The 26,734-nt window shown below is 41.9% G+C and overlaps 1 protein-coding gene across 2 annotated transcripts in view; it reads left to right on the top strand.

Moving 5' to 3' along the window:
- Nucleotides 1-23,236, top strand: part of ca10a (carbonic anhydrase Xa) — a 221,028-nt gene extending 197,792 nt beyond the window's left edge. For both annotated transcript variants that reach the window (XM_035613561.2, XM_035613562.2), the window contains exons 5-9: nucleotides 7,306-7,401; nucleotides 13,452-13,524; nucleotides 16,259-16,413; nucleotides 17,502-17,676; nucleotides 22,250-23,236. In XM_035613561.2, the coding sequence (XP_035469454.1) occupies nucleotides 7,306-7,401; nucleotides 13,452-13,524; nucleotides 16,259-16,413; nucleotides 17,502-17,676; nucleotides 22,250-22,272 (522 nt within the window). In that variant the 3' untranslated portion in view covers nucleotides 22,273-23,236. The remainder of the gene's footprint in view (nucleotides 1-7,305; nucleotides 7,402-13,451; nucleotides 13,525-16,258; nucleotides 16,414-17,501; nucleotides 17,677-22,249) is intronic.
- Nucleotides 23,237-26,734: the final 3,498 nt, after the last annotated feature.

Below are 26,734 nucleotides of genomic sequence, written 5' to 3' on the forward strand. Positions count from 1 at the left end.
CCGGTCATAGAGGCCGTCCTTCTGTTCTGGGACGCTGGAAAAAGCGCCCACAGAGTGCAGCAGCGCAGCCAAGCGCAGACCTGTTGCTGCCTCAAGACTGCGCATAGCAACCTACATTTAGCCAATCAGCTTCCTCAGATCTGATGCCCCTTGGGGGCGCTGATTGTAGGGCCCGAAGCCAGTGACGTAGAACCATAGACGGTAGAACCGTAGTATGAACATGTTCTATACGCCCTAATCGGAGTCACACAACATGGACACTTGACGATGACGATTTCTCTTCACCATCTTCCGTTTGAGAGATAAACTTTGGCGGAGAAAGTACAGGTGAAAGTGCAGAGTCCAGATCAACCTGACCTTGTGATTAGACAACAGGCGATTAAAAAAAGGTAAGCAGAACACTAACTACAACAGGTTATATAATAAATATATTCCAAAATGTACTGAAGTATTCATGTTTGGCCACTGGGTGGTGCCTTGTAAGGTGAGAGGGGTTTTTGTAGCAGAAATTTAGTGGAGTTTATTGTTCCCCTCAGAGTCCATTCAAGTGTTTCCCTCCCTGTTGTCGTCCCCAGCGAAACAAATCTCCAATTTACGAAACCCCAATCTGCATGTATTTGGCCTCTGGGAGGAAGCCGGAGAGAACCCATGCAGACACGTAGAGAACATGCAAACTCCACACAGAAAGGCCCTAGGAGGTTGGGTGGTCCGAACCAGTTTTCGAACAAAGAACCTCCTTGCTCGGAGGCGACAGTGCTAACCACTGCATCACTGTGCCGCCCATCACCCGAATCGATCTAACCTTTGTTGAGAAACTTCTGTCCGTAATATTGTGGCGGACCATCCGACCAACTGCCTGAACAACAATCTCAACACTGTAAGCTTTAGGAAATGGTTGGCAATAATGCAATGTGTATCTTTGTATGTGTTTAGTTAAATGGTTAACACGTTCAACATATTTAGTGTAGGATCTTTGTATCTACAGACAAACAAGCATCATATCGGTACTGAACTTGTCACTATCCACTATTCAATAGTCTTAAATGCACAATACTTAATCTTATGCTGCCTGGTGTGTCACAGTCAAAACAAAAACAATAGATGGAGTTTGGTACCAATCTGTTATGACAAATCTGATATGACTCAATTAATGACCAAATGAAACAGATTTCTTTATGGTTTTAAAATTGTTGGAAGGGTTTGTGATAATCTGAGGACACACCTCAACGACAATATATAATACAGGTTTAGCAATTTTTTGACACTTTAATGCAGAAAAATTACATTATTTTACCTATAAATCAAACAGGAAGGAGACAAAAACTTTTCAAAATGATGTAATTTGTACAAAATATAATATAATGTCTGTTGAATAATTTATAATGTCCAGGATTTAAAAAGAAATGAAAAGGTCCTTGGCAAGGTTTCCCGCAACTTTCTTTTCATTAATTTTCACTTCCTCTTAACAAACATTCAGAATCTGCAGTCTGGGAAATGGTTAAAAAGCAACACTGAGTGCCTGTTCCCTCCATGACATTATCACTAATTGATCTTTAGTTACATCTTCTGACGAAACAATATAATGATGGACAAAAAAACTTTACATGTCCCATTCAAATAATATTTGTGTGAGCCCATTGAGTTACACTAATAAATCCAGCAGAGACTTGGCCTCTACAAACTATAGGAGACTCCACTCATTGCTAAAGAGAGGCTGTATTTATTGCAACTCTTGTCTGGTGTTTGACCAGGATTCGCCATAGGCAGCTGTTCTATACATTTTAAACCCCCATCAATCGTAGACATGCACCTCATATGTCCTGTTTCAAACACGGGAAATCACATTTAGCTACTTTTTCTGGTCATAGAGCTTTTGATGAGGAAAGCTTGTTCTGTTTGTATTATTTTCTCTTCCCTCTGATTATCATTCATCTCTATCAAATGGCACATTTCACCTACCTCTGCAATCGCGTAAAAGAAAGATTGTAACTTCACAGCATGGCTTGTTCTGAAAACAAACATACACATATAAATACTGTATAACTAAATAAAGTTAGGATTGATGATTGGTGATGATTTCTGCCTTGGTGGTGTTTTATTAGCAAGTGAAACTCCTGAATAAGACCCAGGTCCATGTGCATAGTCAAAGTGTGATTGGTGCAGTAGCAGGCCTCGTCCATTTGCTTGTTATATAGATCCACACTGCAGTTAATCTGAAGGAGGAAGGACAGATGGCTGGGAATTGAGATTGGGAGAGTCATTTCCATCCCAGCGCTTTTAAACCACCTCTCATCGTTAATGTTGAACACCTCTCTTCCGCTATCGACTTGCTGCCTTCATATTTCCTTGGCCCTACGGTCCAGACCAGCCATTATGCTATAAAGAGACTGTCATGACCCCCCCCCCCCCCCCCCCCCCCCCCCCCCGCAACACACACACAAACACACACACACACACACACACACACACACAGCAGTATGACCCTTTACACCCAGATCAGTGTTGTCTCAAACCCTTTCCAGGAGCTGCTGACACAGTGAAGGGCCATTAGTGTGGCTTTCAGTGTAATGTTGAGCCAATGTTGTTTTGGAGGCTTTTCCACCATGTTAAGCATAAAGTCCAACAGAGGCAGAAGCAGTGACTAATACATTCAGGCAGATAACTCCTAATTTCTGGTGGTTAGCTGTCTGATGACATACAGTACGAGCATCACTGATTTATCAACCCTTTATCAACCCCGATCCTTTAATTGTGGAGATACGACCAAGGGCACAAGGGAAAATGAAGTAATTTACTTATCTGGCCAATGACAAACCAGCACTGGTAACAAAGGGCCGCAATATCTCATCCTTATCATGAGCTACTATGTCGCCAAGCTAGGCTATTCATTCGATATTCCTGGTAACTCACACACCTACTTCAGTAACCTCCTAGATTTGTGACTGATACTGCTGGTCATTGGCAATGCTGGACTGGCCACTAGCATTCCTAGGATTATCTTTACATACCTAAGCTAGCTCAGAAAAGGATGTGGAAACATGGCATGCAATCTTCACAGTAAAAAGTTTGTTGTTTTTTGGTCACACTGAACACTATGAGGTGTGAGGACTTTGATTTGATAACCACAATTCAATTAAGATCTCATTGGAAGAAGTCAAAATCGTTTAAACTATTTTGACTTTGACATAATTGGAACCATTTCTCGCTCAGAGTTCTGCTTTTGTCAAAATCATTTCTACCTTTTGTAGAAATGACTGTTGTCTGTTTGTTGACTGCCCGCCAACTCTCTTCGCAGTTGTGTATTTTATTTGGTCCGGCCTTGCATTTTTGCAAGGTCCTTTTTATCAAGTTGTATGTACATTTTGATCTTAATCTGAAAACAGCCCTACTTGGTAGCTCAATATAATGCTATCTGGCACTACGATGAGACTCATTTTGATAGCATTTTGGATATTTTTGTTGTTTGGCCAAATGACATCACTTTCGAGATTATTTAATGAGCCTAGTCAAGTAGAGGAAGAGTAGCAGAGACTCTTCGATTCAACAGAGCAAGACGCCAGCAGAGAGGCGGCGCCGCCTGCCAAGTTCTGCCTGCTCACGAGAGCCATGAAGTCTGCTCCATCCATTGGAGCGAGGCCATCAGCTGAGCAGCGCCACTTTCAGTCACACCGAAACCTGTCACAGCATCAGTTGGGAAGAAGTCCTAAATCAAAAACTGAGTGGATGGCCTTTAAAAGATCAAGGAGAAAAAACACAAGGGTCAACATCTTCCCTTTATGTACTACCCACTTTCAGTTTCTTCAACTCACTCTTTGAATTTTATGTTTTTCTAACTTCAATTACTTGTAAATATTGAAAGATCAAATAGATTTGATGAGGGATTTCAATTTGATAAGCTCTTTCAGTACCGGAAAATACAAGTTGATGAAGTGCTATCGAACCGCGTCCCCTAATTTTTTCTAACTCTGCGATATCTATGGCACTATGTGATGTGTTTTGTCTGTGCCCGTGTCATCATCACAATCTGTTCAGTCATATCGGGGACAGAATGTTATGGCTGTACCTGTTAGAAGTGTGGAAGTGTTACTGTATGCAGTAGTTAGTGTGAGTCTGTTTGATAAGAGGGACACTGTGATGAATGATGCAGTGCTGCAGGATCACAGGCCTGGCCAACGAGCAGTAGCTCTTCCCTTTCTGCCCTTTCTTCAACTCTTTCTCTATCTAATTACGACCTCTATTTTTCTCCCTCTTATGCTCTAAGTCTCCCGCTTTTTCTTTTCCATTTGGCAGACGTTCTCACTTTATTATGGCCCACACTGGCCTTTTATTGCCCACCAGCAGCAAACTTTGTGCAATTTGTCATTGAGGGAGTGTGGATGAGTTCTTTTGGCTGCCTCCGCCGCTCTCACCTAAAAATCTAATCAGATCAGCGCAGAGCCCTAATCACTTCCTCTCTTGCCTTGATTGCATTTATAGACGTTCTGTAGCTCTGCGCTCCCCATATCGAGCATTTCATAATTACTCTCCTCTTACATTTGTTTATTTATATCCGCCAGTACAGTATGTGCCAAGCGTTTTGCCAATGAGTGACGATGAGAAGTTTATGGAGGTGGGGAGAGGAAGACTGAGAGCCTCCAACTGGAAAGATCTAAAAATCATTACCAACCTTTTGTGCTTCAAAAATACGTGCTTTACCACCTTTATATTCATAGCAGCTCTTTCTATGAAAATATAGCACCACAGACTAAAGGCAATACATTTCAAGCTGTAGATTAATGTAATATGGCCGCAGGTTTTGCCAGTTTAAGTCAAGAGGACGGTCAAGTGTTACATTTTTCTAACAACTATTTAATTGCAATTATACTCCTTTAACAGTATTGACAGGGAAATCTGTTTTTTGTTCCTAGAGCCAACTGCAGATCTGTATGTCTGACTCCGATGCTCAGAGTTATGCATGCATTGTAGGTGTATCTAAGTCTGGTTTTAGTGGAATATGCTCATATGTTGCCTAGACAACGCATAGGTGTTCATACATTGAGACAAAATTTTACACCTCTGAAACCTTGTCACTGAGACGACAACGCCATTCACTCTGCATGCAGGTAAAGCCAGGTTTACCTTGACCGCACAAGCCTGCATTTCTGTCTGGCATTTACATAGTGACTGGTTTGTGAAGGTGAGAAAGTACACAGGATTTAAATGTCTTTTCTTAAGACTTCTTTGCCTTCACTGCAGAAATATTTTAATGCCCTTAAGAACGCACTGTGATAGATTCATAAAGTCTCCCTCCTCTCTACAACAGAATTTGATCATTTGCAACTGGTAAATATGTCTTAGATATGGTCAAGACTCAAGTTTTGGACTGTAAGACATTTTTTTTTCACCTTGAAAACATTCAAAAATAATGGATATATTATAAGTTCCCAATGTGAGTTAGCTTTTAAGGTCTCATATTTTACACTTTTCCAAGTTTAATTTAAAGTTTTGATATCCATAAAAAGGGTTTTAAATACCCCAAACCATCTCAATGTAGTTCTACACCTCATCTCTCATGAACTCTAGCAACAGTGCATATTGTGTAAGTCAACCAAAAAGAACGGAGACATGGTGCCTCCTCCATTTGCCTGACTATTATCTGAGTGACTCACGGGCAGGCAAACCACAGGTAACAGATTGCACTGAGGCTTGGTAAGACTCATCGGTTAACACAAATAGTGATGGTGAATCAGCACTTAAATGATCCGAACACACAGTCAGATTTAGAATAAAATGCTCCTTTGAGGGGTAGAAAAATATGGGGGCATGGCTGATGCATGGCGTGGCTGTATAGTTGTGACATCACAGCTACAGAAATCATGACTGCTCCTTTCAGGGCACAGTCTCAGAGTGCAGGTTGTTTTCATTACTCCTCATAGATTGAGAATTTTGATATATTCACACCTGCTTTAGAATAGGTTTGCATCAACATTGAAAGAACTGTGTACATGCAGTGCCCAAAATCCAAGGGGTCAAACGAATGGACAAAGATGTGTCAGAGTTGACTCCGAGTTGAGAGTTGCCATTTACATTGATGTGGCTATGTTTTTAATGTGAGGATTAAAGAGGTGATGAGGCAACTGAACAAAATTGTTATGAGGCTCAAAGAAAGTCTACAGATAAGTAAAGATAACAGAAGACGCTGGGTTGCCAAAGTCATCAGTTGGGTACATTCCGCAAACTAGAAAAATGGCAAACAACCTGGTAGGTCAAGGGACATAACATATATATGACGGCACAGCAACTCAAAAATGTTGTGGGCAGATGCTTCCGTGGAAACCTTGAGAAGACTTCATGAACGGAACCAGAGAGGATTGACCTCAAGATGCAAAGCCCTGGTAGGCTGAACCTAAAAAACAGAAAGGCCAGGCAGCAGTTCACAAAAACACACAAACGACAAAGGGTTAGGACAAGGTTCTATAGACTTATGAAACAAAAGTCAACATCTCCTAAAATTTAAGAGGACATTGCATGGAAAAAATAAACCATCACGACCCTAAGCCCCCCCCCCCGTTATGGCTTGACCTGTATGGTAGGCAATAAAACTAGCACGCTGGGATTTATTTTTGTTTGCTGATAAAAGTAGTGGGATGAATGCAGAGCTATACAGGAGCATTCTGTGTGACTTAGATTTAGTAAAATGCATCAAAACCCATCGGACGACATTTCTTAATTCAGCAGGAACTTCCTGAAACCACTTTAACAGGTCGGAAGTTGAGCGGTACCACCTGCCCACACCCAAACATCATAAAAATGCAGGAATACGGAACAGCTGTAGTGGATGAAGCCTCTGTCTGAGTGAAGCATTAACCTCACGCTGGGAGATGGTTTATCCGCTCTCACCTCAGCCTGTGAGCTCAGGCTGGCCTTGGATAAAACCATGACAGTATCCCTGCCTTTTTATGTCCCTTATTTTTTCTCTCCACGTCTACACTGAGTATAAAAATGTTCCGAAAACCAACTCTTTTCATTAAACTGACCGTGAATCCATGGGACAGATTTGATCCCATATTGATTTTCCCTTTTAAATCATCTGACACGTTGTAGCAGGGAGGAAGGGTTTAGACGAATAAGAGATTATTGACTGAAGGCAACTGGATATAGATTTCCTACAAGAGTGTTCAACTCCAAGACTTTTATTTTTTCCTCACTGTGGAGATCAGCCATGTGTCTTACTATCATAGCATCTACTTTATCAGACGTAAATTCCAGTTTGGTATTTCCTTTCAGTAACTATATATGTCTTTATGTCTTTTCTGTATGTTCCAGGTCCAGCTGATCCACTACAATCATGAGCTGTACACAAATTATACAGAAGCTGCTAAAAGCCCCAATGGACTTGTCATTGTGTCCATATTCATGAAGGTAAGTCTCATACATATGTTTAATAACTGCTTGTCTGCCAATGTGTCGGTTGTAATCACCCAAAATAATATAATTTTATCTAGACATTCTTCTGTTGATACTGAATTTGAGTCACCAGCTGCAATGACTGTATGTGGAACTTGACCTGCTTTAACCAGTGTTTATGCATTGTAAGATGAGTATAGTATACAATACACAAACTGGAACGTGTAGGACGAAATGAAAAGGGCTTAACATAATGTTCAGTGCAGACATGACTTAATTAAAGGTGGGCCAAGTGTTCATTCAAGTGAAGCAACTCTGGCAAGTTGTGGGAGTGTTTTCCTCTTAATTTCTTTAGTTTTCAAGCTTTAAAAAACTTTCAAAACACAATTTATGTTTGAATTATTATTACTCTCTACACCTAATTGATGTATGTCTCTATGGGAATTCACAACATGTTCCTTAGCCGGTGTCCTTACTCAGTCACACATAAACTCATGGATCACACACATACTGCTGTGATCTGTTAAACTATTTTCAGTGACAGCAGTTTCTACAGTGTCATAAATGATATAGCAAATGTCACACTCCTCAATATTTTCTTCAGCTAAGTAATCCAACAGATTTTTGTCTGCATATCAATTTTAGGGAAAATCAACAGGGCTCAGGTGTAGCCCAGATAGCTGACTCTGTGGCAATATTTCAGGTTTCTAAATATGGTGGTGTCAAAAACTCAAATAATATTCTTTCTAAAGGATAGCAAGAATAAATAATAGGCCTTTTGAGGCCTTATGGGTGTGGATCCTCTGTTCTTCTGGCCATACACTAAAAAAACAAATGACATCAAAAAGTAGACTGGTATGTTCTTCAGAGTGGTGCCCTCTACCAGTCAGGGTGAAGGAAACACATTTTTTATTTAATTTAATTTTAATTTAATTTTTTTTTATTATAGACAAGCCAGTATGTTCAGTTTGCAAGAATAAGCATTTCAATACAGCTGTAAACGTGCAGCTAAAGCTTTGGTGCCCAACAAGGAGCTTTCAGATTGCTGCATTCTGACAGAGATAATGTTGAAGGTGAGTGAGTTGAGCTAATAGCTTAGAAGCTGAAGCGTCATTCAGAGGGAGAATTTGAGTACCTTGGTGCTTCTGTGGACCTGCTAGCAACAGACAAAATAACTTTGTGTACATTGTTCCAAAGTGTTCTGAAGAACCAAAAAGCAGATTACTAATATTTTATGAGTTATTTTGGCTAAAACCAGCTGTGATTAGCATCATCATCACGACCATCTGACACCAGAGCCCTCTCCAAAGAGAGGCAGTTCCAGCCATCGCATTAGAGAGGTTTGTGTGATTTTTTCAATAATTTATTGTGGCTCGCAAAGGATGTTTAAAAATTGAAACGGGAAAAAATGTTCCCCACCCCTTTCCTAAATGTTGGTTAGTTTTTTCTGTCAGTTCACTCATTGCATGTTGAGCTATAGATATAAAGATAAATTTAGGTACTTGGCACAAAACCCCAAAAAACATAAACAGTGAGTATCTCAGAACATGTATAGTACAACTCACTTGTGTCTAAGAAGTATCACTTACTCTGTAAATAACAGTATATGGCCGAGCCATGCCTGTAAATGAGAGGTGTTAAAACAACCTTTATTTTGTTTGGAATGTGGTCGAAGACATGCTGTTGTCAAAGTATATCCATATTCAGCATCGTTGTATTTGGGCTTGATTAATCTTTTAAGACACAATAGGGTCTTTATTCAAGTTGGTATATAGGAGCCATATAGTGGTTAAAAGAATCTATTAGAAGTGAAAATTTGCTTCTGCGAGATGGTTGCAGGGCTCCCACCTCGCCGCTCTCCTGCCCAGCCTGCGAATTTTCCAGAAACAATTAGCAACACAATTCTCCTGCAGAGCAAAACAATGCCCTCCTTGGCTTTATGCGAGAGCTGAGCAGCAGTGCTAAGGGGCTATGGCAGTGCTCCCCTGTCTCTTTGCTGTGTATGAGAGGTTTCCAACTTGAATGAGAGGCTCAGAGATCAGAGAGCCAGCCAACATCCTCTGCACTGTGCACAATGCGACTGAGAAGTTCAGCTGCTAACTGCTAATTAGCTCCCCAATGTCAATGTGACCATCATTTAGTCGTGAAGAAGGCAGAGGAGACGCTGACCCAGGTCAACTCCTCCTCGATCCTTCCATCCAACCAGCCAAAGAGTGTGTGGGAGGAGAAATCTATTCCCTCAGTAGGTGCAAACAAAAGAGACAACGTTTGGAAAGAAGTTTTTTTACGATGGCAAAGGATTCAGAAACATAAGTTTGGGACATTTTGAATAGTTGCAGCGCTTTCAAGTATTTGACAGTATGTGAAAGGCACAATGCCTGTGTAAAGCCCTCATCTAGATCTAAATCTAATCTAACCTGTTCTGTTGCTTTGCATTTGATTCACTTCAAATTTCTTTAAAATCAGATAATGTATTCAACTGTTTGAATCACTCTGCTTTCAAATTTCCATCAATGTGAGATGAATTCAGTGATAAAAGTGTGGTATAAGATTTCATGAAATGTATTTTTTTTCTGTAGGTATTAAAGCAGTACGAAATACTTATGGAAGCAGTGGCTTGCAGAAAATTATGACATTGCAACTCCTCACAAGTGGCATATGTGAACTCAAGTTTTTGTAATTTATTAATTAGTATTCAATTAAGTTATCTTTTATTTATATTCCCAAAGTTTAAAGTACAAAGCACAGGTCTAACCTCTAGTAGTATCATTATATTATCTGGGATAATGTTCTGGGAATCAGTATCAACTTATCCCTTCTTTTTTATAACAAAATTAGAATGTAAGTGCAGGTTTTTTTAAGGGTAAATCCATTAAAAAAGGCTATTGACTCCTCTCCCATTGCCAGTAGGTGAGTAGGCCTTTCTGTCATGTGCAGTGTCATGAGCATACTGGAAAATAATGTACTAAACAGTAAAATTCAGGATAGTGGAGAGTAACTGTGTTATGGCACTTATGTCTTTTTCTTCAGTTTCTATAAACTCAAATCAGACTAAGCAACTTTTGTGCGCTGCTCGAACTGAGACAGATAAAATTTGTGGCTGTGTCAGCAAAGAGTTGTAGAAGTTAATGGTGGAGGCAATGTGCGTCATAGCATAATTTTTTTTGGTGTGAAAGGTCCAGTTTAGAGGCAAAACACTACTGATACCCTTGAGTCGTGAGTTCTAATAATTCACGACTCAAGGGTAAAGATAATTCATCTACAAGAATTTGACATACCTCCAAAGATATTCATATGAGAGTCACCTGATATATATGCAGACAATGAATGAGACTTTTACTTTCAAATCTCAAGATGGCCACAATATCTACCAGTTTGTATCTATGCAAAACTTGTGTTTTTCAGTTGTTCCTTGTTTAGAACAGGCTATCTTGATAGTCTTGATACGGCATTTCAACACACACTCGTTTTACATCATTACAGAAGCTTTTTAATAAGTATGTAACAGAAACAGACCTGCAACAGACATTAGCTTTCAATCCTAGAAAAATGAGACCTATAATATTTCCATTTTCATGTTTCCCATGTTGGGATACCATCAAATTTCTGAGTCTTGAATTGGTTTTACCAATTTGCTTTCTTCACTTCACTCCTAACAGCAACTAGTGTTTGATGCCACACGTTGTTTGGTTTTGAGTTTTTGGATTTGTAAGTAGTAATAATGCTCGCGGTCACCAACCTGTAAAGCTATCTAACACATTTAGGATCAAACCTTTGTGAAACAAAAAAACGACCTGTAGACCATTTTACAATACTATTTTGTTTTAGGGCGGCTATTGCTCAGCAAGGTAGAGTCGGTCAACCACAAACCCGAAGGTCGCCGGTTTGATCCCTGCTTCCCCCAGTCCCCATGCTGATGTGTCCTTGGCCAAGACACTTAACCTTCAATTGCCTCTTCGGCTCTCCTGGCAGTTTCGGAATATTTATGAATGTGATAGAAAAGAAAAAGCGTGGTAAATAGTGAATTTGGGTGAATGTGACTTGGGCTGTAAAGTGCTTTGAGTGGCCTACAAGACTAGAAAAGCTCTATATAATATTTTATATTATTAGTTAAGGTGAGGTTCTGGGAACACAATTTTGTAAATACCTACATGTAAAAATAAAAAATAAAAAAAATTCTAATATCTAAAGGCCATAACCCATACACACAGAAAAACAACCACGCTATCTCCACTCACCTGCCACCTACTCATATGCATGTCCCCGACTACTTTCTTTTTCTTTACCAAATCAGTCTCTTCGGTAGTAGCACGTAGCAGAAGCTTAGTTTTCTTACTATTTCAGTGACTCATGCTCTTCATATTATCCGATGTCACCACTGTGAATCAGAATTCTTGGCACGGAGTCGTGAGGCACCTTTGAGGACAGCAGTGGGGGACTGCAGCTTTGCGTGAGGACCTCTGTAAAAACTAAACTCTCTATAGACAGATATTGGTGCCAGGTTTTCCGATGAATGCGAGAGTTTCTCTCACCGATGCACACACATCACCGTTGACTGATCCAACAGAACGAAACGCGTGCCTCGTGGTTATTGTGTGTCCGAACAACATTGAGTCGTATGGCGATACGGCTGTACTTCTGTCGCACCTCAGGCGAGGACATTCCTGGAATGGAAGAGAAAGGATAAATGGATTCCCCTTAGGTGCTTTTCTAGGAAAACCACAACAACCAACCAAATAGAAAGAGACAGAAAGTAGGAAAACTGATAAAGCTAAAGTAATTTCAGTTGCAGTGAGGGGAGGAAGAGGGCAAGCACATCTCTTTTTAATCACCCAAAGACATCACGATGAGCAGGGTATAGAGGGAGTGAGCATGAAGTGTGAGGTGCTTCCTTCAACAATTAGCAAGTATGTTTCAATGTTGCTCCACACTAATCGTACTTCACCAAACAATGGAGTAAGTCAGAAAGGGGAAGCATGGTGTTACGAATTAAAAGTGCCTCTCGGCGTTTGGGTTCAGTTAACAAGGTGCTGTCATGGGATAAGTTTCAGTAGGTTTTCTAACAAGAGTCTAGGTTTTCATGGATATCAAAAATATATATAGTACTGTACACACTACTGTGTGTGTGTGTGTGTGTGTGTGTGTGTGTGTGTGTGTGTGTGCGTGTCTGTGTGTGTGTGTGTGCGTGTCTGTGTCTGTGTGTGTGTGTGTGTGTGTGGGTGTCTGTGTGTGTGTGTGTGTACACTTGGTGACTAAACTAAATATGCATTGCATACATGCTTCCCCTTTAGTTAGTGATGCTAGGTTTGTCAGTCTTTCTGTTCTCATTCAGCACATATGCAGTTCACAGAAGGTCCCTGGTATCGTGACAATTTGTAGTTGAAGTGACAATAAAAAGAAAAAATTCTCTATTTATTTTTTAAAATAAAAAGTTTGCAAAGGTAGGAACAACATAAATGCAAAGACATCAACATGGTTTTAGGAGTTAAATGCTTGAACTACTTAGCTAGGCTAACCATGCCCCCACTCCAGCTACTTACAGTACACAACACACCAACATCTAAGTTGTGTCAATCTTCCCATCAAACTCTGAAATATGACTTTAATGTGCAGCTTAATCGTTCATTTCTTATTGCTCTAGGTGGCAGGGGAAGGCAACGTTCAGCAGGGTCACAGGTTCCCGTCACGAGCATCTGCAATTGAGTGAAACCTGGATTGATCCACTACACAGTCGTGTTGGGACACAAAATGCAACGTATTGGCTCTTTAAAAAGATCGATCACGATTTGTCATGGCAGTTAGTGTGTGGCTGTGAGCTGTTTCTAATGGTTCCTTGAAAGCAGTAGGAGCCTTTGTTTTCCAGAAGGCGAAAGCAGCAGTAGAAAAGAGTGTAAGAGCTTCTGACGATGGCATTATCCTTTAGAAACTGGACCGAGGAGATTGAGTTTAGTTGTGGCTGCACTGTCAATTCATTATGTGATTCGTTCTCTTTTTATTTTAGTTATTTTTTTTCAAAATATTATCCCACCCTTTTTCACTCTCTCTCTTCCTGTCCTTTCTTCCAGATTGCTGAGACATCAAACTCATTCCTGAATCGAATGCTGAACAGAGACACCATCACAAGAATAACATACAAAAGTAAGTGATTTTGTAGAAGTCAAAATGTCTAAGCGTCTGTGCCACTCATGTCGTTCCCTGAGCTGTGATAAATGACACCTTGGCATGATCTGTGATATCACTGGGACATCAACCCACCATTTAAGTGCAGTCTAAAATAAGAGTTAAAATAAAACGACTTCCAGGGGTCCCTCGCAATGGGCCTGTCACTTGTAAAGTTGATCGGATGAGCACTTGTTGAGAAAAAGGACAGCCAGAAAGACAGATAAATGAAAGGTTTCTGGATTCATTAGTATCTATTATCTATTTCCCCACTGCCCCATGTAGACTGCTTCTACTCGCCAAGAAATCTAAAGCTCGATAGGTCAACCAGGCCGCGGCATGGTTGCTAAGCTAAGATTGGAAAAGTGAGAATTGGAGGGTCAATTATCAATCAATGATTTTTTTTATTTTTTCTCTAATATGCTATTTGGATCGCACAAAGCATTATTATTTCATTTCAAAGTGGTAGTTGAAGGCACGCTGCGGGATGGGGATGATGAGAGGCCTGCATGAGAACTCTTGATAGTTGGAAGAGGATGTTGGCGGGGAAGTATGCTAGGCAGCGGTCGACAGCTGCTCTCCCGGGGTTTCTATCTGCCAGCCTACCATACCAGCGAAGTGGCATCAGCACAGAGATCGCCCGGGGCTACCTTGATAAAAGAGACAAATAATTGGATTAATGGCGGGGGGGAGGGGGGAACAGTGAGTGGCTGCATAAACACACTGACCCCTTGTGGCCGGAAGGCGTCTCAGAAGCACTGAGCCGGAGCAAGACGCTGCAGGCGATGGGCAGGTGGGGCGGCCCCTCCGGGGTCCAGCCGGAGAAGCTGGAGAGGAGCATGGATTCTGACAGCTGTCAAAACTCCCTCAGATACACTGTGGCACACACTCTGACTCTCTCACACACATTCACACACCGCCCCCTCATGATTATGAGTCCTTAGGCATATCCCCCCTCTCAGCCAGTGATGCTACAGGCCTACAGCTTTGTTTTAAAGCATGTATATGTGCACACATGCATTCATGCAAGCTTCACAAGATGCAGTAATGTGATCGTGACCCAGACCACAATGGAATTAGCATGAAGACTGCAGCGGCCCACCACGGTCAAAATACGCAGCCCATTTGTCGGCAGAGGCCCAACAGATGACAAGTTATTGAGAGCATGCTACCGGAGGGTGACGGTGAGGAGGAGGGAGAGAGAGTTGCAGTCTGTCTAATTAGAGTCCTGACTGTGGAGGCAGTTGGTATAAAAGAGCCTTTGTGCTGCATCACCAACAGCCTGCCATTCAAAGAACTGTAAATGAAATGGGGGGGGGGGGGGGGGGTCTTGTTATTAAAAATGAACTCTGTGTGTGATTGGCGGATAGAGCACGCATCATGCTAAGAGGAGGATGTAGTCAATGAACCCAGACCTAGACTCGATTACCTCAGTATCTCTGGAGTTGCGTCTGATATTAGTCCCCATCTGCTCCTTCATTTTATTGGAGCATACACATTTATTCATTTTTCTCAAATATCCTTCATTCTCTTTATTTCCTTGATCTTTCAAAGAGTCACACAATGGACTAAAATACATCTGTGTCAACAGATATTTCTTCATTTTTTAATTTTCTATACAGTATCTCTGTCTGTGTGCCAGCAGTATAGTCTAATGTCAATTGGGATCAGCTCCCACATGGATGATTTCCACACTGATGCGACACAACACCCTGCAGTGATGTTACAAAAAGAAATGTTTGATTTACGAAATCGTTACACTGTATGTGAGTGCCAATAACTGCACGTAGACAGTGGCAAACACAGAATGGGTGATTGTTGTCGCCACTACCACTACCTTTTCAGGTAATTATAACTTTTCCAATGGACTGTTTTTAGGTTTCCAGAGTCATAAAGGACTCTTGACACTGCTGCTGATTGAAAAGCCAGTGACTTAAAACGGATGTAACATTCTGTAAAAACAGCACATTTGCCTCTGAGCACATCCAGCAGACACAGAGCAACATTAGCATTCTTTTGGAGTTCTCTGTCTGTGTCTAATATTCACTCTCGTTTTAGCCCTGTTGTTGTCTCAACCAACCCCTGTGGGAAATATCTGGGTCTTTAGCTGCAAAATGTTCTACTGTCCTCACTTTGAATTTCCTTTGGTACTTTGCCTATCCGCCTGTCTGTAGATCAGAGGAGACCCGAGGAGTCAAGTGATGATTCTTCGCTGGTTATCACTACAACCAACTCTTTTCACAACATAAGTAGTCATTTGATATAATGCCACTTGACAAGTTGCTAAGAAAAAGATCTTCCTTTGCTGCCCCCTTGACAATGTTTTTTTTTTGTTTTTCACATCTTTAAATATCCAGGTGTGTTACTGTACTGTGGTTCCCACCCTGGCCACAGGGGTCCTATGATACTTTTGAGCAGTCTTAAATACAATTAGAGAAAAGAGAAGAGAACTCTGTTTCCAACAGTGTGTGTATCCTGACTTTTCTCCAATTTTATTTTTTTTCTCATTAAAAAGACCTGGAAAAATCCATCAGATCAAGAAAAGAAAAATCCATTTAGCAATCTGACAAATCCACTCGGGGTTTTTTTCCTTGCAAATTACAACTGCCACACGGTAACTTAATACCGCAGTGCAGTATCATCCTCTGATGACACATTCTAACTCCCACCTCCTTTTGTTTTACGACTGCTTCTTCCCCCCCCCCCCCTGCAGATGATGCTTATCTACTGACTGGCCTAAACATAGAGGAGATTTACCCGGAGACAAGTAGTTTCATCACATATGACGGGTCGATGACCATCCCTCCGTGCTTTGAGACGGCCACATGGATCCTTATGAACAAGCCTGTGTACCTCACACGTATGCAGGTGAGCCTCAGGCGACGAATCCAGCCCTAAAAACACAACTCCTACAATTCACTGAGGATTGATGGTCTCAGCCAAGGATTTTCTCTCCCACAGACGTTAGCGGTTGCTCTGCCTGTGAAACTGTGGAGACCATGAAGCTTTTGATCTATTCATTACAAGTTTTAAAATAAAAATATGCATTCATTGATTTACCTACAAATGTATTCTGTAAACTAATACACGGAAGTACATTTTTTTTTTAATGAGCAATTTAAAAAGGAATTATAAAAAAAGAATTAAAAGATAAATCATAAATAAGGAGTATTAGGGCCACATTTAGAGGGGAAAAAAATGGAGACTTTGAGAATAAAGTCGAGGATGAAGTCATAATATTACGAGAATAAAATCGTACTATTACAAGAAAAAAGTCATAATATTGCTAGAAAAGTCAAAATATGATGAATATAAAGTTATAATTTTACAAGAATAAAGTCAAAATGTTATAAGAATAAAGTTGTAATATTATGAGAATAAAGTCGTAAATTTGGCCTCTGTGTGAAGAGCAGTACCATGCATTAAAATGAGGAACGTTGAGAAAGCTTTTAAAGCTGTTGTCAGTGTGGCACGACACCAGAGAAAGCTGTTGTCAGGGCTCACGCCTGTTTCCTGGGTTGCTGTTTATTTCCGTAATACAATATAAAATTAAATGTGTATTTTTCCAGTAGAATCACAAACATTTTTTCACGCACATTTACGACTTGATTCTTGTAAAATCATGACTCCATACAACCGTCAATAAGTACCTCATTTGAAAATAAATTCCAAAATGTATTCATGGAGTTTAAAAAAGAACAGATATTTGAAAATGCATTTTAAAAAGAGAAATAAATAACTTCATTCCCACACTGTATTAAGAATATAGAATTTAAACGAGGGTTTTAACATTACTGTTTCCCCGCCGCTTTTTCCTTTTCCTCTTCCCTGTTCAAATTGCTCAGTCATTTGACTTTCCCCATTATAATATTTCATGCCTGGCTCACCTTTCCATAACTTTTTTTTTTTTTCTGAACGGCTTCTTTCCTCTCTCCTTGTCTCTGTCTTCATCTAAGATGCACTCTTTGCGCCTTCTGAGCCAGAACCAGCCGTCTCAGATCTTCCTCAGCATGAGCGACAACGTCCGCCCCGTCCAGCCGCTGAACAACCGCTGCATCCGCACCAACATCAACTTCAGCGTGCAGGGCAAGGACTGCCCCAACAACAGGGCTCAGAAGCTCCAATACCGAGGTAGAAGGGAGGAACTGGTTCACCCCGATGCCTTGTTGTCTCTCATCCTCCATTTCTTTCTCCATCATGTAGCTACATGAATAGACTTTGCATTCGTGCAGCGCTTCTCTAGTCTTAACCACCACTCAAAGTGCATTACAGCCACTTTCACCCATTACTGTACACGTCCATACATGGTTCAGATTCTCGTCCTAACACACGTCAACATGCAGGGATCTGTACATCTTCCTCCTGAGCCACACCGCCATTTCATCAGTCAACACATTATGTTCAATACACTCCCCTGTTTTCACCAAATTTACTCTAAAGCAAAATTCCATTTTGGGGGTTTTATATTTTGGATATTCTCTTGGCCATCATCTATTGGTTATGATCATATTGCACTCAACAAGTAGAAACCAGGGTCCCTGCTTTTACTGAGTGTTTTTCATTTTTTAGTGCTCTATTAAGTGAACGTGTGTGTGGGTGTGAGTGTGTGAACGTGTGAGTCCGGGGGGGGTATTTTATTTTGCTTGTATTGAAAGTGCTATATGAATAAAGAATTGATTGGTTGGTTGGTTGGTTGGTTGGTTGGTGCTTGGATGCACTCAACAAAGTATTTGTGGAGAACTAGAAACATGGCAACATTACCAAAACATAGTCCAGCAGAGCGAGCAACATGAGCAGTGGGATGATCGAACGGGCTGTAAAGAAGCCAACTGTTGTTTTAGCCCTGAACATTACAGCTCGGTAATAACAAGTTAATGATACATATATATTCGTAACAACAGAGCACTCCTGGAGAAATACCGTAATCCACAAACTGTTTCTGTGGTAACATTTTCTCGTCTCCATGTAGTTGAAATGTGAAGTGCTGCCATTACTTGAGAGTTAGACGATTGGACAGTCATTTTCACTGTTCGCCTTTCCTTGCTGCATTGAACTCAGGACTCAAGTGTGATTGACTTTCCGTGTGTCTTTAACCCTCTCGCTGGCTAATTCCTCCAATCTGACAATGCTTGCAGAGCACAGCGCTTCCCAACCACATCATGGCAAAAACAACACAGTGAAAATTGAAAAAAAAAATGTTTGCCAATGTTTTATATTAATTATTCTATTTCTGAACATGGTCTTGGCTTTTTGTTTCTACTTCATCTGCTTCAGCTACTTTGATAAAGCCCTCTCCTACTAATTGAACTTTAAATTTCTTGTATTCCAGTCAACAAAATAGAAGAGGAGGTGGAGCAGCCACAATGTTCGTTTGGTCATTTTTGAACATTTGAATACCCAGCAGTGGTTATCAAAGTACTGCAGCCTGTGCTCACTGTGACTATTGCCCACATCATCCATCCACAACTGGCTTAGTCAATTAACTTGTTGACGCTTTTCCTGATTAAGTGCTATTCTCAAAAGATACAATTCAACACCAATCAAAAAATACAACTAATTCACAAATCCTCATGGAGCACTGGTAAAATTTGTCAGCAGGAAAGAAAATTGTTTGGAGAAAAGAACAAACTACACGTCTACATCTTTCAGCTCTGCATCTTCAATAATGCAGCCAGGGAAGAAAAACAAGCCCATTTCATGATTATTTCAGAAAACAACCACAGAGTGCCCCCTTCCACGGTCGACAGTCTTTTAAATCTGTCACCCAGTCTTAATTACAACACAACTGTTACATGCGAATTCAAACTGTCCGGGATCTCCCTGACCGTGGGCCCCCAGCTATGATGTCACCCTTCGTTAGCAATGTCAATTCAATTCAACTGTATTTGTTCGGCGCCAAATCAGAACATACTTAATCTTAAATTAATCTTGAGTATAAATGGGGAGAATATTGTCCTTCTCAATTTACAGTCATGGAGGCATTGTGATCGGACAGAGTACAATTACGGCTGGGGTGAAAAGACGGGGAAAGGAAAGGGGTTGAATTTACACACCTCCGAGTGAGACAGACAAAATCAAGGTACAACTCAGTAAAGGGTGGACAGGTCTTCACTACCCCCAAAAATGTGATAATATTTTCCTCCTCTGTGGCCTCTGAGACACATTTTTTTGACGCTGTGTTCGACGAGGCCTGAAGCCTGAGGGTGGCCAACATTAGCAGACTCAAAAAAAACTGCAAAGACTCAGGAGACATGGCTCTGTCCTGGGGTTGGTGCTGGACCCTTTGCATGTAAATGTGAAGGGGAGGATGTCGTTAGAACTTCACGTCATCATGGAGAATGTTGCCCCCCCCCCCCCCCCGTCTGTGCAGTGGTCTGGGGAGCCGGAGAGACTAACAGCTGCCGCTATTACTTTTCAATGTTAAAAACCCACACACCAGCAGGAGCTAGGCCACTCACACGACCGTCCTATTTCCAGCCTCACTGCCCCTGAAAAAATAAAGAAGGCACTAGTTCCCTCATGTTTTTTTAAAAAACTTTTAGCACATTTGCACTGTCCATTTTTCTCCTCACAATTTTCGACTAGTTCGTACCTTTTTACTTATTTATGTCCTGCACCTGAGAATTGAGCATTTGTAACAAAGTGATTCCCTGCAGTCATCATTAAAGTTGTCCTTATTCTGATTTTAAATGTTTATTTATGTTTACTTACATTTTTCCCTACTTACCCGACGACCCTGTACTGGCTTTTGTCTGTTTCGGCCTCCATCACGTTGCCCATTCCCGCATTCCCACAAGTTGCAGAAGAGCAACTAATTAACTAACAGAATTATCATTTAAAATGCTCAGCAATTCTCTTTTGAGGTTCACTAAACCCAGGTCTGTGGCAGTCGCTGCTTGTGAACTTCTGACAAGCAAAAGTAACCAAAATATTATTTTTTTTACTCGCTAAACTCTCAGCTTCAGGGGGAACAGTGCTCCTGAATGCCCCTGGTGTCGTTGTCTCTTGATCTGGCCCTCAACCATTATGTTTGCTAAACTTAATATTGAATCAGAGTGCTGGGTTGGAAGTCAGCTGGTGGTTGATAAAATGCCGGCCGCAGATTGATGTGCTAAACAGAAGGGGGGGGGGGGCAGTACTAAGGAAGATGGCAGGACAGTCAGAACACCTGCTCAGACTCCGACTGACAGAACTGGCTGAAAACCGGCTTGTCACAGCTCAGCGCAACCTGGGAGGTGCCGCTGCAGCCTGTCATCTCCACTCTGTTCCAGCCAATATGTCTGCTGCACAGAATGTTCAATTTCACCCCTGCAGCGTATAAATATGCTTAAGGCAAGGGGTAGCCCTAGTCCCTGCTAGTCACTATTATTTGCGTCTTTTTTTCCTTTGCTCAGGACTTACTGTACTGTGGCCGACACCCATCATGATTGCCTTTCTGTCTGCATCTCTCTCTCTCTCTCGTTCTTTCTCCGTTCTGCTTTGCTCAACCTCCTCCCCAGCCCTTACAAAGATGAAATTCTTATTCAGTGCAGCAGTTGCGGGGAGATTTCAACCCTCCCCATCCACCTCAGACTCTCCTGAGCAAAACACACTGCAGAGGCAAAAGGGAGCGAACTCCAAAATAAAAAAAGAAATGCTTATTTGATTGTTTGGAGATTTGAAGGCCTTCAAGATGAGGTGGAGCAGTAGGGGGAGGGGGGGGGGGGGGGGGGGGTGTCTCATTAAATGGGAAAATATGTCTCTGGTTATTTGTGGAAGGTCAACCTTTAGAGTGCAAGTAGCAAGACACACTCATCCCCCTGTGGCGCGCCCAATGAAATCACTGGCAAGTTGAAGTAGCATAAAGCATAATATGCTACATGGTGGTAAAATGCTTCTGATATTTTACATCGGGTAGTATTCATTTAAATCAATAAGGTATATATTTTATAATAGGTAAATAGTTTAGTTAGGTCTAAGTACAATAATAAATAAATGAATGCAGCCAGCCCAGCAGCTGTCGGTCCACTGAATAATTGTATTTGATAAATACGAGAGCAGCAGAATCAACACTTTACATCAGGTAAAATATATTTTATATAAAGTTCTATTCATTTAAATCATTAAAGCATAGGATTTTGTCATAGTTAAATAGTACTCCAAAACTCAAAAAACTCTCAAATCCAACTCTGGCAAAATAAACTACAACGGCATTATAGAATTCTTGAATTTCAGTTGTGGCTTTTGGTTTTGGTGTTTTCAGTTGCTCCATCTGGCCACCCCTGTGAAAAGTTTCTGGGGGCGCCACTGGTGGTCATCTTGGTATCTGAACGTGGAACGAGGGAGGTTGGGGAGCGAAAAATGCCGCGCATGTACGGACGCGTTTTTCATTTTTCACGTGTAACAATTGACGGGCGAAAATAATGTTATGATAGCACACTCCAATGAATTCCTTCTTTCACAACAATTTGCGAGGCCCCCTTTTATTTAATCAAATTACAATGTTTACTCGTGTTCCCGGCACTTAGTTGAGTCTGGTATAATTTTGTGTCGAGGCTGCCATTCAAACTCATTCATTTGATTCATGCGAGTGCTGTTCCTTCTAAATTGTATGTTACTGCTAAAGATGAAATATGTGTGTGTGTGTGTGTGTGGGGGGGGGGGGGGGGTTGAACTATGGTATATAAATCAGTATTCTCACTCCTGTCCTTCTCCTCTCTTCCAGTGAACGAGTGGTTGCTAAAGTAGCCTCCCTTGGATGAGCACGGGAGCGAGTGTCAGAGATGGAGAGCAGGAGCGGGAAGAGGCGAGGGCAAGGAGGGGAGGACGGGAGGGAGGACGGAGGAGGTGAACCCTGGCTTAAAGGCTGCATCTCATCTAAGATTATTTCATGGCATTGTATAAACGACGAAACAACACCAGACATTAATCCGAATTCAGAGACTTTGCATTGCGAGCAAAGAGACTCTTTCTTTTTCATACATACAGAACAGTTTGAACCCTCAATCTAACACACGCTAACAAGCCCTCTCCCCCCACTGTACGACTATATCTATACTGACATTTTGATACCGATACTTTTATGGGAGAGGAAGAAAAAAAATAAAAATAAAAAAACAACAACGTTGAAGCATTTATTTGATAGCCTCCCAACCAATAGGACACAACTTTGGGACTTTAAAGCCTTTGTACATAAAGATGTTGCTATCAATGGGAAAGTCCAAGGAATAAGTCACTGCCCCCCCCCCACCCCCCACCCTGCCGGTCAAGACTTGAGTGGTCAACTCGATTCACACGGATGTTTCATCACTGTCACGAACAAGGCATGCAATCAGCAAAACCAACAGAGAGGGAACACCGCCTTACCTTGTCATTTTCCAGAACCAGAGTCATGTCATAAAGGACGAGTAAATATTTACAAGGCTTTCTTACAGCCTCAGAGCAACTTAGGCTTCTTGGCCTTGTTTGTACATATTATAATTATCAATACTGCAGAAAAGGAAAAAAAATCAACATGTTAAGAAACGTAATGAATTAACATTCAAAAGATATATTAAGTGGGAGTTGAGGATTTTAAAAAGCTTGGCGCACTTTGACTTCTGGAGCAGTTCTCAGTCTGAGCCGATGCCTTGGTTTCTGTTTTATCGTTTACAATGGTCATACACTGTGTTTGAGTAATGTTATCAGCCCAATAAATGTGTCTGAAAAGTTTCACCTTGGAAAATGCTTCACTATACGAGGATCTGACTTATTGTACCTGTACCTGTTTTGTACCGTTTCCATATTAAATGTGTTGAAATGTCAATGTTACCCCCTCGGAGGCACGCTCAATGACGTCAGCACCACAGAGGAAGAGCCAGAGAGCTCACCATAGCGTTTCTTCGACGGAGCCTCGGAGGAGACAGGCTCTCTCGTCGCGTTGTTTCCGTGACACAGCTGGAGCTTACGGTAGCTGCCCGTGCACAGAGGAAGCTCTGTCAATGTCACCGCGACCTGTCCTAGCCCTCCACGTCACGTCGGCAGTCACCGGAGGGACGAAGAGGACGGGAACCCGCTCTCCTGTGCTGCTGGAGGTACACAATGCCTTACACAATGTTCTCCTTACAATGTTCTCCTTAAGGTCGGTGGAAAGGGAAGACACTGCTTGCGCCAATGAAACAAAACAGCTCACCGGAACAAAAGCTCATGTGAGCAACTACCGCTCAACAAAGCAGAGAACAATAGAAAATAGTACTATTAATAATAAAATTCTTCAGCTAAAAAATACAGAACTTCAAGGTTCTGTACTCAAAGTAAAAAAAAAAACTAATTCAAAAGCACATTGAGGTTTCTAATGTGGCATGATGTAAGAAATAAGAAATGAAAATCCTGCCTTGGATCAAAACCTTACTCAGCAGTATGTTATGTGGTTCCCATCATACGTATATCTAGATAATGACGGTATATTAATTGCTCATTGGTTCATGCTTTTTTCTTATCTATAACTGTCCTTTTTATACATACTGAACATTATTACTTACGTCCCTTCTGCAATAATCCTTATCTACAAATATAGGAACATGTAATTTGCTCCCCTGCTTAGCCGCTCCACTCCATAATCCCGGAGATGATTCTCATGTTTTGACTAAAAACTCACGTTTGGGCGTTTTCCTCTGGGAAGTGCAAACATCACATTTCCACACAGTCGCAGAGAGTGAAACGTTTGCACCTAGGTCATTGGCTCATTCATGAAATCCTACGGACCCCGTCTCCGCCGGCGGGCTGCGGACAGCGCCGTCGGTCAGACACCGGAGCCGAGAGCGTCAGCGTGGCTGGCTGACTGACAGTGGCACTGTGTCGCTCGGTGTTGTGCGGCCCTCCATTTCTGTCACTCGTCTCAACTTCCATCACAGTTAGCTTTGTAGGTCCTGGCCTTTTAAGATGAGGCTCCGGTTTCACGCGTTTTTTTTTGTCCTGCCACGCTGTTGCTAATGCGTTGCTCTGTTTATTGCGAGCGGGCTGAAAGGATACTTGCAGTGAGTGTGCACACAACACGTGACCTAACGTACTGTCGCCTCCGCCGCTCTGTGGAATCATTGACGTTACAAACGGGGTCGACGGCAGATATTTCCAGATGGTCTGTTTGATTAACGTTGTTGCACTAGACTGCGCCAGCGAAAGACTGTCACACCTCTGCATAACTGGCCAATTGCTACATATGACGGGTAGGTATGATTGTCAGAAAGTCTGCTTCACAAAATCATAACAAATTGATCCCCCCCCCCCCGTTTTAAAGAGGAGGTACAGAAAATGAAATACGAGCATGGCGAGGCTAACGTCGTTCCCTGACCATACCATTGCTCTTGTGGCAGAATGCCCAGCAAGTCCCTGCAGAACATAAACAACACCCTGTCTACACCATCATGAGGATCCCTTAAAATGGCCGTGATGTTTTATGGCTGGTGACATGGTACACCGTTCGAACACCAAAGCGATCGCGAGCTGTAAAAATGTAATGGTGCAATATCGGAGAGAAGCTAAGTGACACCTTGTCAAGGTTATTTTATTGTTGTTTTGCAGGCACAGTTACTGACTTGACTTCTGCAATTTTCCTGAGCAGCTATATTTGTTTTCTATCAAACAGCCTGCAAGCCTGCAATGAGAGCCTCTTTAGCGCACTGTACGGGCCCACTAAATCTGCTTGAAAACCTCCCCGGGTCTGTTTTTTCATCAATGTTTGGTGTTCCATGGCGGCGATACAGCAAATGCCTTCACAGAGACACCAGTTAGAAATAAAGGGAAAGCGACTGCATCAAACAAAAACAACTGTGGTTAATAGTCTACTTTGAGGAAATATTCATCGGAAAGCAATCAAACAGATCAATATACTGGTTTGAACCTCACATGGGAACCCAGCCGTGGCCTTGTGTTAAGTAAAGCCACCGGCCCAGTGTTGTCTGTTTTTGTCAACAGGGTCTGGCAGCATCGATCCCCCCTCTCCCAGCCCCACCTTCATTATCTCCCAATCAATTCAGGATGCCTCTCCTTGTAGCCCTGGTGTGGAGAGAAATACTGCCTCGAGCAGGCAGCACGTGTGCAAATTAACTTTTTGTGTTTGCTATCTGATCTGTGCCCCCCTTTTTTTTTTTTTACAGATCTGTAATGAAAAGCAAGGGAGGAGGGGCTGAGGAGAGGGTCCTCAGAGGCTGCACACACCCAAGGTTATGGAGGCCATTATTCTACCTGATGTAAGAGATGCAGGATTGAGCCAAAGCTGGAGGACGTATAATAAATACGCCAAATGATTCAATGCCCCAACTCCCCCCTACCACCACCACCACCACCACCACCACCTATACCACCCACTCCAACCCACCCTCACGGCACCACATTCCAACTAATAATCAGTTGTGACTGCACAGTAGATCTCGCTGGACTCAACCGCGATCTGGCCCTGCCAAAGGGAATGAATGTTACAGGGTGTGTATAAATTGCTGCACTCAGATGTTTGGGGGGACATTTAATGATATTACATTAATAAGATCGTAATAAGGCGGTGGCACGCGGGGAGCTGGAGTGGAGCGGAGCAGCTGCCGAGTCAAATTGAAAACGCGCAAGTCTCTGTACGCGCGTCGACTCTCGAGACACGGCTGTCCAGATGTGCGCAGCATTGGCGCTTTCCATCAGACCTGCTGCGGTAGACTCGAAGTTTGCTCTGCGATTCATGCCGGGTAACGCTGGAGTCAATGAACCTGGAAACAACGTTGTTTGAATTCAATTACAGCAAGTCTTTTTTTTTTTTTTTTACTCTCACTAGGACTGACAAGGCTACGGATCCCAGGAGAGGAGATGGAGAGGGGAAAAAAAAGAGATATGTAGTCTTGCGTGATCTTGCAAAACTTTCAATGTCAGTTCAGTATGGCTCAGAAACAGAGCACAACGGCGACAGCGGCACAGTAACCGGACCTGGTTGTAATTTCTTAAATAAATTTCACCTCTTATCCGAGAACCAAATGAGCCTCTTGGATGAAGGTGAAATGTCTTCAATTACAAAATTACAACCAAGTCCAGTCGCTCCTGATTCAACAACATTGCGGAAAACTGTGGCTGGGATGAATGAGAATCTCCACAGACACAACAGCGGAGCGCACACACCCGGGAGAGAGGTGTATAGAGTTTTATGTGGAGATTGGCCTCAAATATGAAGACAGATGAAGACAGATCTGAACTA

Source organism: Scophthalmus maximus, chromosome 16, assembly GCF_022379125.1.
Source record: "Scophthalmus maximus strain ysfricsl-2021 chromosome 16, ASM2237912v1, whole genome shotgun sequence".
In the NCBI taxonomy this organism is placed as follows: domain Eukaryota; kingdom Metazoa; phylum Chordata; class Actinopteri; order Pleuronectiformes; family Scophthalmidae; genus Scophthalmus; species Scophthalmus maximus.